At 35.6% G+C, this 15,128-nt stretch overlaps 1 protein-coding gene across 4 annotated transcripts in view; it reads right to left on the reverse strand.

Moving 5' to 3' along the window:
• Window positions 1-282: 282 nt before the first annotated feature.
• The window catches only part of PFKP (phosphofructokinase, platelet), a 48,288-nt gene continuing 33,442 nt past the window's right edge, over window positions 283-15,128 (reverse strand). For 2 of the 4 annotated variants that reach the window (XM_067291904.1, XM_067291903.1), the window contains 6 exons: window positions 6,023-6,187; window positions 4,801-4,862; window positions 3,675-3,786; window positions 2,112-2,211; window positions 1,343-1,448; window positions 283-816 (listed from right to left, as the gene is read on the reverse strand). In XM_067291904.1, coding sequence (XP_067148005.1) covers window positions 663-816; window positions 1,343-1,448; window positions 2,112-2,211; window positions 3,675-3,786; window positions 4,801-4,862; window positions 6,023-6,187 — 699 coding nt within the window. In that variant the 3' untranslated portion in view covers window positions 283-662. Of the gene's footprint in view, window positions 817-1,342; window positions 1,449-1,744; window positions 2,212-3,674; window positions 3,787-4,800; window positions 4,863-6,022; window positions 6,188-11,744; window positions 11,898-15,128 lie in introns of those variants that run through there. The other 2 variants (XM_013949264.2, XR_010883531.1) reach the window with 2 other exon arrangements.

The following is a 15,128-nucleotide window of genomic DNA, read 5'->3' on the forward strand; positions in this document are numbered from 1 at the left end:
AGCTGTTATAGCTTCTTTTTCCCCCAAATATATATAATTTTTTTCTCATCTCTGTGCAAGGAACTCACTAGTCTTAGTCTGAAGAAGTGACAAAAGACAACTTGCCCTCCTGCAGTACTTCCTCTATGGTTATGGAAAGAAAAGAGCAGTTGCTGTCTTCCTTCACTGGAGGAAGTGAAGTGGAATGTACTTCACTGGAGTGTACAGAGGTTCCTTCATGAAGCGTTATTCTCCAGCTTGTTTGAAAACAGGTGAATATAACTGACACACAGATCAGTCACGATGTTTGCAACAATACTTTATTTCACTTCAGATACATAAACACATCCTGTAACTCAACACAAAGCTAGCCCTCTACGTTTATTTTTGTGTGTAAGTACTCTGAAACAAAGTGCAGTAAATGAGTAACTTACAGAGTGCATAGAACTGTGCTGCACTTACTGTTAAAGGGTAATATTGGTAAACAGTGCCTATTCATTAGATGCAGGGTTTATTTCAAACCTAACACAAATACAGGACAAAAATCTGTGTGACAGCTGAATGTTTCACATACATAAAGTGCTGGTACAATAATTTAAATGTTACAAAACAAAGCTGTAACAATTCTAAAGCATTGTTACTCACAATGTGTATCTATTACAACTTTATCTAAAATGATCTTTTTAGATGGCTCCAGTTTCTGCTTCTTTTGGGCTGTGCATAGCAACATGCTCCAGCTGGCCTGAGTCTGAAACATCGTAGCTGGTCTTGTACTTGGCCAGAATTTTCATCAGTGGTCGCAGCTTCAGCCACCATTGCTCCTTGGGAATCCTGTGTCTGTGTAAGAGATGTGAGGGGAAAAGAGAGAAGGTGATTTACTCAGTAGCCAAGACAAATGTATTCTGTAACTCATTTGACACTACTACTAATGGCCTTCGTTATTGATATCTGGGAGAAAAGGGGGAGAAATTAGGACAGAAAACTGAAGGAAGGAAAAGATTTTACAGGAGGGTGGTGGTTAGAGACAAGAAACCATAGTGGGCACAAAAATGCACACTAAACTGAAGTTCAGTAATTCTATTAGAGTAAAAATGATTATGAAAGTTACCTAAAAGGGTAGTGGACATTCAGAATTCATCATGAGAGATTTCCAAGTTTAAGGATAATGAAGAGAAAACATGAAGGAAGTTATTTGAAAAGACAAGTGAACAAAGTGAATCACTGGCTGAATGCAGGCCAAAGACAAAAGTGCAATAAAAAGGTTGGCAAAAGCTCTGTGTCAGCACTGTGGAGAAGAGGTTCTTTTGATGTGGCAAAGGAAGCCTGTGCCGAGATGTTTAAAATGTTAGCGTTCTCTACTTACACAAAGTCCGTTTCATTCTTAAGCTCAGCCACTGGTTGGAAAACAAGGTTGCGTCTACGCATTCCCAGCAAACAGACTGAGTCATCAGTATTGGCAAATACTTTTCCTAAAAAGAGTGAATAATTCAGTATCTATTTTGTTCATACTTGTTTGGGCAAATGTTCCATTTTTGTAATTAAATTGAATAGGGAGCTTATAGTGGAATTCTTAACAGTAAAATATCAATTAGTACTTTAATAGGGTTAGGACAACTTCACTTTCTTAATTTCATTTTTGTAGTTAGAGTGAAAATGCAGTGTAATTAATCAATGATAAGACTGAATTTTAACATCCAGTTTTAAATTAGATTTCTTTTAGTAAAGTAAAATTCTTTTACAAAAATTCCCAAAGAAGACATATTACCTTCTTCTGTCTCCCATGTAGCCACCATGAAACAAAAAGGAAGAACAGATGTAACTATATAACCATCAATTCCTGCATGCATGAAAAACTGCAATTATACTAGCATTTTATATATTAAAAAAAGGGTGATAAGACAACAGCTATATAAAGCATCAACCTTGCTTGAGAAGAAATTTTCTTACAGCTGGAAGCACAGCAAGATACTACTGAATAATAAAAATTTAATCAAGATGGAAAGAAGTATGTTAACTAACAAACTAATATACTTCTATATATTTATGGAGCCCTGCTTAAATACAGTAGAGTAGGCTTACATAGTAATAGCTAACCGAAAACTAATGAGAGATAGCACTAAATATTTCTGCACCTTTTCGGTATGTTTCTTTCAGCTTTTTGGAGATCCACTGCATAGCTTTTGCAGAAATTTTTGTCCCAAAGTTTCTATCAAATGGCGAAGGTGCACCACCCTGTGTAAATATATAACTGTGGGTTAGTTTAAGTATCATACCCAGTATCCATGTCTTTTCCTTTTATCAGTCATCTTTGATGTTGGCCTGCTCTATCTCTTATTTCCCTCTCTGCCACTTAGAAAAAAAAAAAGGGGGGGTGGAAATCCCTACAAACCAAACTAAAACATTTAAAACTTTTAATGCTCTTGGAATTCTCATGGAATCAACAGGATTTTACACTCAGAGAAATGGAAGGCAGTGTCTTCCCTTTCTTCTACTTCCCCTGGGTGCTGACTGTAAAGCACTGCCTTGCTCTCACACTGCCACAGGGCAACCCTGGTTTCAGCAAAACAGGAAACTGTTGAAGGAGAAGGTGTCAGAATGAGCGTAAGAAATGTAAGTGCTGAGTGTAATCCAGGAAGCCTGGAAAGCATAGCTCGTCCTGCAGCTGGAATGAGGAAGGCTGGACTACTGTATATGAACTTAAATTGAAGCAACCAGGCTAGCACTTCTTAGACTAGTAATTGCAGTTTTTATGGCAACTTTCATTCCAAATATTAGAGCAGAGACTTTACATAGCTCTGGGAACAAAAGTGATTAATAAAAAAAAAAATCTGTATGTATTATATAAAGTAAAGTATGACTTTTGTGTCCATTTTCTTTGTAGCAGATGAGACAAACAGTATGTGAAACAATTTCACATAGTTCCAAATAGAAAACTGTTGAATCAAGGCTGGTCTTGACCTTTAAAATAGCTAAATTTTAAACAGAAAGTGCCAAACTTTGTATTGAATAATCTAAAAATAAAAAAATAAGTGGAATATACACTGAAATATACACTGAATCTGAAATGATTTTTACTCTTAGCACTTGAGAAATTTGGCTCAACATGTACTCCTGACTCCACCTCAGTCTTAGTGGTTAATGTAACCAAATCAGAAATTCACTGCTTGCCCATTAATAAGCAGTACAGTGAGATAAAGAGAGGGAGGGTACAAAGACTGCAAGGAGAAGCTTTTAGAAGGGCAAAGATGATCACAGTGAAAATAATTAGCTAACTTCTCTCTTCTAGCATCTGCAATCCATCTGCATGTATTTATTTTATTAACCAAATTTCATCTCTTCCAGCACTCATAAGCTAGATACATTACTGATGGTCAGATAGGTGTGTTCTATGAATGCATTATAATAATAATAAAATAGCTGTAGTATTTATTAAGAAAGTTTCATTGTTTATTAATATATAGAGGGGGAGGAATAAAAATGAAAATCATGAAGAATCTAAGATTTTTTTCCTCTTTTTAAGAGGAAATTGCAATAAAATTTAATGCTAACAAATACTTGTGAGTTACCTACAAACAAAAATCCACATACTTATTTCTTTTTTCATCCTGAGTCAGACTTGCTTGACATTCTTGAAGAGTGTGTGCTCTTTGTACACATTGAGCTAAGCTTGTCTGCAATTTTAAGGTCATTTTTACCTGCTGCATGTGTCCTAATACATTTTTTCGACAGTCAAAAACTCCTTTTCCTTCTTCAGAATACAGCTGATAAATGAAGTCAGTTGTATAATTCTCATTGGAGTTCTCATTTCTGTAATAATTCAGGCCAGATACAGTTAAATTAATTATAAAGTAGTGGATGTCTTTCTTTATAGCTGTTACAATAAACATTTTCCCATTTTCTTGATACCAGTAGTCAACACTCATCACACAGGTTCATTTTCGTGTAACGTGTTTGCACTTTCTAGCCTGTATTACTTTTACTACAGTGACATCACTGGCAGGTCAGCTGGCATCCATTGTTGTACAGGGTAGTGAAAAATACCATTTTATGTCCGACAAGGTCATTATACAGAGGAAAAAATGCATAAAACCAGACGTTATATACATCCAGTGTCATCACTTTGTCCTTTATAAAATGGGCATAATGAATAGTACCTTCTGATGCCTCTTGTCAGATATTTTTTCACCCTAATCACATAACTTGATGCTCTCACTTTCTAAGCCCTGTAAAAAGCTAGCAGAATCTGAACATACACGATGATTTCTTCATACAATTCGATGTGGATTTCATTTTTCATCACTTCACTACTTGGCAGACTGAAAATAAATGCTCATGAAAGACAGTGTGAAGCTGCAGACTTATTCAGACTGCCTAAGGAAAAGGTGTAGTTTAAAAGCATGCTAATCAACAAGTTTTAAAGGTTCTGATTTCTTTGAAACGTGTTTTATCCTGTGATATCTGGCAAAATACGAGTAGGACTTTTATCATAAGGGCTATGGTACATGTGTGCATGTGCATAACTTTACACTATCCTTAAGAAAAGGAGTTATGGTAAAAGACAAAACCAATGAGAAAATAGGCTGAAAAATATCTACTATTAGAGCACATGTATTTACATAAGGAGGAAGTTTTCGGACTTCAGATTCCAGACAGCTCCCTGGCTTGCCTTCTGGAGCAACAGCTTTATTAACAATCATCTCATGCTAAGGGAATAATCAAGGTATATATACTTTGGAGTGTCTTCCCAAGAGGCCAAACAGCTTACTTGTCTGGAAAAGCTCAGCATCACTTTTGGAATCTATTAAACCTACATTTGCTTACCTCAGCACTAGACCACGCTGAATACTGGTTTTCATTTTTTCAGTCAAGTGTTCCACGTTAGCCTAGAAGCAACAAGAACATTTTTAACAAAACTCCTGCAGAACTCTTTAAAAATAACTGTAATGAGCCTATATTGCCTTATCCTGAAAAATTCTGTAAAGGATCCACATCAAGTATTATGTGCAAATTCAAATAACCAATTGATTTTCAGAAATCCAGGATGATTTCTTCTGTGTGGCTATTCATCTTGGATTAAAACTAACTTCCTCCTCCACATCATCCATAACTGATTTTAATGACCACATACTGTTTTTCTGTATGCTATACTGGCAGAGCACATAGTTGAATAACTTTGATATATGTTGAAATATAGAAACTGCTATAGAAGATCATATCTTGCTCTTACTCCCAGTACTTACAATACTCTTGTTATGGATAGGGTAAGATATTGCTGTGTTGGCACTCTCATATATGATATGAAGAGTGCATGCCACTGAGGAAGGAGCAGTGAGGAATTACAATTCATCTGGCACATCATCTTTTTTCTTTCAGGAAATCTGCATCTGTTTAACCTTGTATTTTGTCCATGACAGCAACTAGCACCAACTACCTCAGAAGTGTAAAAGCCTCACAGCAGACGAGTTTTGCATCTGCTTAGACCCTATGCAAAGTCATGTCCTAATCTGTAATCATTAAAGCCTGAGATTTTTATTTTAATAACCCTTCCAAACATCCTTTGAATGATTTTGCTATCAATCAATCAAAGTCAGTATCTATTCCACTTCAGATCCTGCTAAAATCCTGACCTGAATAGCCTTCTGCAACAATGAGCTGAGGCACATTCATACTGAAAAAGGTTATTTCTTTTTATCCTATTTTGTTTTTCTTTTAAATCAGCTCAGCTCTGTTCATTCACATGTAACTTGAGTTTCAATCAGATGAATATAAATGTAACAATTGACATAATAGTGTTTAGCAGCTAATACAATAATTTTGCCAGTTAACTGAACATGATGCCAAAAATAACTGGGTAGATGTTCCTCAGTATAACAGGATTTAAAAACTGTCATATGAATGTGAAACTCTGAGAAGTGCAGCTTTTAGCTACATTCTAAAATATCTTTTTCTGTAACATTAACCATCTACTTAGAATATACAGCATGCTATATATGCACAGTAGTTTTAGGATCTACTTAAAAATTAGGAAAATAATGTCACATACCTGGAGCTCTCGAATATCAAACTGTTCTTCAAAGATATAAGCAGCATCAGCTCCTGCCGCAAGGGCCCCCATATTGGCCAGGTAACCACAGTAACCACCCATGGTCTCAATGATGAATACACGACGCTTGGTGCCACTGGCTGACTGTTTGATGCGATCACATGTCTGATCAAAAACAGGACATTCAATAAGAAAAAATACATATATTTCTTGTGTCATACAATTGCATCTCACATTTTGGTAATACGGTCCAGAGAATTTATAAAAAATATATTTTTAAAATTCCAAGACATCGTAACTCATTTAATTATCAAAATTATCACCAGAGAAAGTATTTCTTATGAATTATACATGGACCACCACAGTCAAAACAAAATGCTTTACTAGTATCAAACCATGTTTGTTTCCTGCAAATACTAAAATAATAATTAATCTCACTTTGTGCCTTTCACAACTTAAAAGTTATGATAGTTTTCTAACAGAGATATAAAGATATAATAGAGCTTTTCAGCATTTCTGGTCTGAGTAAGTTTATTTCTTCTTTGCTTTAATTCTACGCATTACTGAAAGTTTTTTTTTTTTTTTTTTTTAATTTCACTGCATTCTCAACTACGCTTAACAGTAACAATTTCTTAAAATTAAATCCTAGGCACATATTGCCCTATGGTTTACTTTCTAATAACTATATCCACACAAATATCATTCTTTCAAGCACTACTGGAGCTATTTTTGTTTTTGTTTATATATAGATACTTACTATAAGACTGAAATCTCCACTTGCATCTTACCCAGACCAGCATAAGAAACATCCTCTGCAAAGAGGTCTATGTTTACATAGCACCAGTTAACATCAATATTTACTAGAGCTGCCTAAGAGATTTAGAAAAGAGTAACAGAGAAAACCTTCAATGTAGTAGGACCCAGGGAAATTATATTACTAAGTATCTTCAGGTTTAAATAATCAAAAAGCTCTTGACAACCTGAAATGAAAATATTTCTACAGCAACCTTTCAATGTTCTGTTAAAGTTATCAAACAGACAATGCATCTTCCTTTCATGAAGGGAGTAAGGGAGAGAAAGAGATTATTATTTCTTTTTTTTCTCCAGAATAAATAAATAGAAATTATACTGGGCTTAGACATGAGAAGAGTTTTTCAAAACTGATCTACTGTCCCCTACACAGTTCTGTTTAATAAAAATTAAAGAAATGGAACAATATGTAAAGTTCATCATCTTGAAACTTGAATTATGATAACATCAAAAAAATTCCCATACCTTACTCATTTTCTGAATAGCTACAGATCCTGTAATATTTGAGGCATTTTTGCCTATCTTTCCATGACAGATTTTTATAACCAGAACCAACATTCAGATAACTGAATATACAGGACTTCAAGCTGAAATTAAGATTGCAAGCAATATTGTCTTCAGAAATATATCCAAGAAACCATATGCATTTACTTGGGTCCAACTACCAAAAGATACATATAGTTTCATTTATGCGTTTTATACATTTATACGTGTGTGTGTGTGTGCACATGTGCACAATTCACATGAGTGCATTCACAATATGGATTAGCATGTTCTGTTGCTCTGCCTGTGAAACCTCTCCATAGCAAACTATGTCACAAAAGGCTAGGTTGAACTTTATCTGTTCTTCAAAATGACACATTCTTTCTACCTGTCCTGGGTTTTATAGTGTCCTCAAGCACTCTACTTTCCTCTTCCAGGCGTGACTCCATGAGAATTATTGCAGAATACTGGCATTTGTTTTATGATAAACAATAACACACTTATAAAAATCCCTATTACTTTTATTAGGACTTAGCACTGCACCAATTTTAACCCTCTTAAAACAAGCTGCCTGAAACTGGATGATACTACATGCTTAGCTTATGATATAAAAATTCTTTGCTTTAGATACTGAAGAAATAAATACACATGCCAAGATTTCCTTCATTTGAGAGACCTAAACATTGACAATCTCCAAGCTTTGTAAAAAATAAGACCTTTTTAAGACATCTCAAATTGAGCAGCTAGAAATCCTGGTACCTTGAGTCACCAACATCTGTTTAAGGACTAGACAAAGCTGCAGATTATTTAATATGCCTGCAACCAGAGCACCGTATCATCTTTGTTTCCATTTGTGGTATGCATCCCTTCCTTTCTTTCTTTCCCCCCTCCTTCCCATCTCTCTTCTCTCCCTTTTCTTTCCAGAACCCTAGAAAACAGAGTAGAATAGTTAGGGACTGCTGGGAAGCTGGATGCTGCTTCCAGCAGGCTTTTGCCAAGAGGAAGGGCAGAATCTATGGTTCCCAAGTTATCATGCTACACTGCAACAGAGGGTGGAAAGAGAAAGGAATCTGGATGGGTTTGGGATAAACTAAAAGGATATCCCCCCCCAAACACTCTCCCTCCACTAACAGCATACTCAAACACCAAACAAGCTCAAACAACATGGAGTTGTTTTGGTATTACTGACCTTAGGGTTTGGGGTTTTTTTTCTAAAAAGGATTTCTATTATTGACTATAAGGCAGAGATACAGTCTTCTGTCTACTATTCTTCCTCTCCCAGCATGATTATGACAAAAATACCCAAATACAAAAATGGCACTGATTAAATTCAAAGAATCTTGGGCAGTAAAATAGCAGATACAATATAAGGTTTCTTACTCAAACAGCAGCTTGATGTAAAAATTACAGGATGAGATTATAGGACCCAAGATACAGGAAATATTAGATCAATATGGGGTCTTTTTTAGCTTTAATAACCATAGGTTTTGTTTGTTTGTTTGTTTTTTATGGTTAGTGGTAGTCTTCTGCAGCCTAGCAGCAACATGTTTGTGTTCATCTATATGCCTACAATATACTATCTTTAAAAATTCATACTATACTATTTAGTTTCAGCTTATCTAAACTTTACAGTACCAGTTACCACAAAGGCAAGTTGTGGTATCACATACTAAAAACAGAAGTAAATTCCTAAAAAAAAAAAAAAAAAAAGTCTTGAATGTTTTTACTGTATTAATTTATGGATTCTCATTACCATTACTTTATCTTGTCTCATTGCTGTCTCCTTGCATCTTACTATTTTCATATGACAGTTAGAATTTCACAGCATTACTTCTACTATTTGTGATGAAAAAGGTATTTTGCTTTTCACAGTCAAGTTGGATTTCTTGCTGACGAGCTCTTCGTAGCGTGACACTTGCTTTAGAAGAGCTGCCAGTAACGATAATCTATGTGTAAATACAGGTAGATTGTCTTTAGTGGCAGTTCTTTTATACCAATCTATACAAAGATGGGTTTTGTGCAGTCATGCACAAAATTAAAGTTAAGTTATCCCAGGAACAGCAAAAAAATCTAATTCTTCCTATTAAACTTCATTCTTCAGAGAAAATAAAAGTTGGATTTTGGAGGCAATAAAACACCTGATTAACTGTGCTCATGTAGGCAACAGAAGATTATTTCTGTCCATATCATCAATTTAGGAAAGAAATATTTACAGAATTATTTACAGCATTAAGCTATTTTCAGGAAAAAAATGTGCAGCTGGTATAAAAGTAGAAATTCTTAATTCACGGTTATGGGAACAGCTTTCAAGAAGCTGAGGCTATAATGAGAAAGACTGTTGCTGTCAGAAGGTGGTAGCAGCCCTTTGCGGCTTGTCCATATGCCACTAGCCTTCGTGAAACTTTGCAGTGAGTTGGATCAGGTAACTGATTTGGATTTCAAATTATTCTCTTTTCTTTTTCTCCTCCCAGTGCCCTCTTCTGTCTCCTAAATAAGTTTCCCCTCCTTCCAGTTCCACAAAATATGTTCTGACAATTTTCCTGATGGACTTAAGAAATCAATTATATCCAAATATGCAAAATAACACCCTTCAAAAAGATTAGAGACCACAATACCAGATTTAATAGTAAAATGGTGCTACCTGCAAACAGAACTGTTACAGGCAGTGTGAACTTAACAGAATAATAATATTTGTATACATTTTAACTTGCCTTCTATGAGAAAATGGCAGCAGCCATTTGTTTGACTGATCTTCTCATGAAGAGACCACATTCAAAATAAAATTTTGCTTTGTAATTAAGTCCTGACCATGTCTTCTTGTTTGTTTCTTTCTTGTTTTTTTGTTTTTTTTTGTTTGTTTGTTTGTTTTCCAATTCATATCCTACTCCATAGGCTGGACAGGCCAAAGCTCAAAAGTTTTAGACATGCAGGCAAGGTTACTTAAAGCACTTTTTGGAATTCAATTGCTGATTGAGCCATCATATGAACTGAGCCAGCTTCCTTGAAAATCTGATATTCAAACCTCCTCCAAATTTATTCTATTTTTGGCTTAAACAAAACATCTTGATTTTAAGGAATTTAAATAGATATAGCCATTTTTATAGCCAGAGCATTATTAAAAGCTATACAAACTGTAATTAAAATAATAAAACAGTGAAATAAGAGGAAATAGCAATATGTGTACAACCACTTTCTTTTCTTTTTTCATACTGAACAGGTGAATCACTGTTACAGGCTTCTAGTGATATCATGCATACTGCTTAGAACATGACATTTGTAAGTAGGTGAGAGGGAAACAGATAATGAAGTGGTAAAAGTACTTGTGTCCTGCATATGACTGCATTACTGCTATTTACCCATTCTACATCTTGGTGGAATCAAGATGTTTTGGGATTGACATGTGATATTTCCCTGAAGACAACTGAAGTGAGAGCTTCAAGACTCTACCTTGCTCCTATCTGTGCTCAGGAGCTGCACCTGGGCTGCCTTCATCCCAGGGATGCTGTAATGCATCTCCCACTGATGAGGCCATGAGGTGTTGTGATATAGCTCTCTTTCAATCACTTAATGGAGCTTTTTCACTCTATATAAATAAATAATTCTGTATCACAGCAGGAAAGCAAATCTGCATTTCTCAAAGCCCTGACTCTGAAATCAGACTCTTTCTTGGCCAGTTCTTTGTAATTCTTTATATGAATGGAAGGTTAGGAAAAATCCCAAAGCTGATTGCATAGTGTAGGGGTTTACTCATTCATTTGCATTAGATCTCAATGGGACAGTAGATAATTTAGAGCTCATACAGCAGTTGCAGCTGAGGGAAAAAAGAGTTATGGAAGACTAAAATTAGAGGACTGAGATTGTTGTGACTGAAATGGAAGATTTAATTCACGGCAAGTTCTGGCCCAAAATTGTTTATAGGCATCAGTGACAGACTTCAATGCTTATACTACACTTCCATTCATATACATTTAATACACATTAAGACTAATGCAGTCTATGGAATTATTCATGTGTTTAGTGTTAGCCATGTACTTAAAATGCTCTGTTGCCCTGAGATCTAAGGCATTAGCCTGTTCAGTAAATGTGACATTTAAGACGTGCTTTCTTCTTTCACTTAAATAATGCTAGGGAACTACTTAAGATAAAAAACAAAATCAAAACGAGCAAAATCTTTTATTCTCAGTAACAGCAAATGCCCTAAGCACTAATGCATCAGTCTTGGATAACAAAACAGCCCCAAACTATAAACATCCAACATAATTTTAATTAGGTTAATCTTTAATCAGTCTAAAAATATATATATAATAAAACGTCAAAACTCCAGTGACAGTGAATTAATTATTTTAGAAAATTAGACATTTCAAGGTCTTTAGATACCCTGAAGTTACATATTTTATTGCCTTAATTTTTAAAAGATACACAGTCTTACCTCCACGATAGCATTCAGGGCAGTGTCAGCACCAATGCTAAAGTCTGTGCCTGGCACATTGTTGCTAATAGTAGCAGGCAACACACAGACAGGTACGCAAAACTCCTCAAAGCGGGAACGTGCCTCGTGTAATTGCAGACAACTTTCATAGGCCTGAAGCAGTGGTACAAGTATTAGCAATACATTCCTTGTCTTTGGATTGTTCTGCTAATGACTCCTTGCATGTGATGGGAAATTTGGCTGTCCGCTGGCCCAAATGAGTAAAATTAGTGAGATTCCCAGGGAGGAGGAAGAAAGAGATTCTGCACATCCCACAACAGTGCACTGGGGTTGCATTGGTGCAATACTCTTTGAGGAAATGCAAAAGATTAGTCCAGGTTAATACACAGTGAATATGAAGTGTGCACAGCATACAGATCTGAAGCAGTTGAGCAGAAATAGAAGAAATGTAGTTTGAAAGTCATTCTACAAAAAGCCACTTAAAGAACAAAGTTTGACACATGCTAAGGAATTGAGAAAGATTTAACTACGAAAACACCTACAATTTGAAGGCAATGCTTAGAGACATACTACTACAAGGAAAGCTGCTTTTTAAAAACTATGTTATCCCATAAGGTCAAGACGCGTCTATTTCCACTCAGATTAAAAAAGAAAAAAGTTACCCTATGCCTTTAAAGATTCTATAAAAAGCACATACCTACTCCCATGCCCATAAATTGGATTTATGCCCAGAAGAACCCAAGAACCTCACATGTGCACATGGATGAGTTAAAGTCTGCAAGTACATTTTAAAGACTCTTTGAGAAAACTAGCTATAGATTTTTGGGAGGATTCCAAACACTACAAAATAAATGCAGTATGTGAAGCGGATTAGATGTTCCTAACGGATGTCAAAAATACTACATAAGGGTTAAGATTGTACAGCTTGTTTTAAGTCAGTAACTGCGTTTTAGTTACATTATTCCAATTCTTCCAAATATAAACTAATCTTTACCAACTGTCATGATAGGATGTTTGAAAAATTGCCACATATGTAATGACTCTCCACAATAAAGCCTAATCACATAGTATATTCCCTTTCTGTCAATCTCTTTCTCCCAGAAAAGGCTGATGTTCACAGAAGTCCAACCTTCTCAAATTCTCAAAACAATTTAGAAAAGCAAATTACTGCAGATCAAATGACTGCCTCCTCACACAAGTATCTATAAGCAATAGAGAAAGACGGAAATGAGAGTTCTGCTTGTGGTTTTTTTCTGGGAAAGCGGATCTCATTCAGTGAGAGAACAGGCCATACAGGGGTAGGTGACCGAACTGAGTTTCAAAAATTCTGAAGTCTACTATCACTTATGTATTTTAGAAGTGCAATCTTCTAACAAACACAATGCTAGGATGCACTTCCAATTTAAAGTCTGAAACACAGTTTAGAAGGCTGCTGTCAGACCTGTAGCTCTGAGAAGCAGAGCAGCCAGAAAAGAGATAAACGGCGTTTTTCTTTTCATTCATCCAAAAAGCTTCATTGAGAAGCAGCAATTACCTAGCCCAACCCAGCTCAGTCAGGCTGCTTTGAAATTTTATTACTATTAAAAAAGTGCACCGAGTCATTGTGGTTTGGTAAAACTGCAAGGTTTCCTGGAGATCTGCAAAACACTGATGAGTTTCTCTGAAAAGGTTTCTACCGAGGTCTTAGCGAAATAGAGTTGAAGGGAGATTTAGAGCAATAACCAACACAATTAGTTAGTCTGCAGTGTAAGATATGTTCTCCTTGCATTAAATATTACCATTTCATTTGATGCAAGTGATTTTAGCAAACATATCCAAAGATTATACCTTCACCCAGCATAAGCATTAGATGATTATATGCAAAATCTTCACATCACTGCAGCAAAATAGGAAAACACTGTCAATGAAGGGTAGATTTAACAATTACAAAGGACAAGGAATTTATCAGTCGTTTTAAAAATTGTTTAATTTTTTTTTCCCTGAAGGCTGCATTAATATTAATTGCGATACAGTATCCCTTCATGATAATATGGATTAATCTTTTCACACCCTTTTATTATGTTATTATTAATAAAGTTATTGGTATAACCAAAAAGGCACTGTAAAAATCCCTGCAGTCAAGCACCAAATGCGTGTTGCTAACTTCATGTTGATTTGATAGCAAACTGCCATTGAAAGGGATGGATTAACTGCCCTAGCCCCACATCTAGCTGTCACCAAAACTGAACTGGATGAAAGTTTAACTGGTTGGTTAGTTTGTCTGGATTAATTTTGAACCAGTTCAGAACACCAGTCCAGATTAGTGTGTAGTTGTGTGTGCTAGTACCAGCGCTGGGAGGTTATAGGAGAGTGGGAACTTCCAAGGGAACTGTATGGAGACTGCATTAAGGCAATCTAACCGTAGCTTCCTTCGCTCCTCAATGAGAAAAGTCTTCTTGGGGCTGACTCTTTAGCTGTCAAACCAGTTGGTCAACTTGCACCCTTCCCTCTGAGGAAGGGAAAAGGCAGACTGTCAAAGGCACACATTTGGGATTTTTAGCTTCTTCTTTTCTTCAGTTCTCCCCCTCCCCCATCTCCAGCTGATACGTTTTCTATTTCCCCTTTACTTCTGCATCTCCTAAATCAAATCCATAGTCTTCCATACCTTGGTCTGGTTTATTCTTCCATCAGCATCTTCTAGCCCATCAGTAGACTTTGTTTTCCAATTAAATTTTTATCCATTCTCTTACCATGTTCTGTAGCTGAAAGAGTCTAATTATTTTTATACACTCTACTTAATTACAGAGTAGATTTCTGGTTTTGTTTTTAGTTCCACCAGTGCTAAATGCATTGCTAAACCTCCTTTCTGATGAAGGTTTGCATTAAATAAGCCAGCTTTCATTTAGGAAGAATTTCTTGCCTTCACAGTTATGTAAGGAAAAAGAAACAAAACAAAACAAAACCATTTCTTTTGTGTCACGTTCCGCAAGTCTAGCTGAAATAGTATTGTTATACACTTCACTAGATTAGCAACATGAAGTTGAGAATATTCATATTTTTATTATAGTAATTGTTTTACTGATGCTTCTTTTCACAGAAGTATTCAAGTTCATGTTCTTATTCTGCACTTCTGAATAATCTATTATGTCAGCCTAGACACAGAAGTCCTAAGTATATCCATTTCTAATACTGATACCTCCAGCTTTCCCCAGGTATTTTATATTGTGCAATTTTCATTGACAATTGTTTGCACTGACATTCTGAAAACTGAAGTGAAAATACAGCATACTGTAAATTTAAAACACTATTTGAAAGAAAAGTCAAATTCTACACTAACTTATTTCAAACCTACACTTTAACATAGAAATGGGAAAATGGAAAATTTCAAGACAGTCAGAGTCAGTC

The sequence above is a fragment of the Apteryx mantelli genome, chromosome 2, assembly GCF_036417845.1.
Source record: "Apteryx mantelli isolate bAptMan1 chromosome 2, bAptMan1.hap1, whole genome shotgun sequence".
Taxonomy (NCBI): domain Eukaryota; kingdom Metazoa; phylum Chordata; class Aves; order Apterygiformes; family Apterygidae; genus Apteryx; species Apteryx mantelli.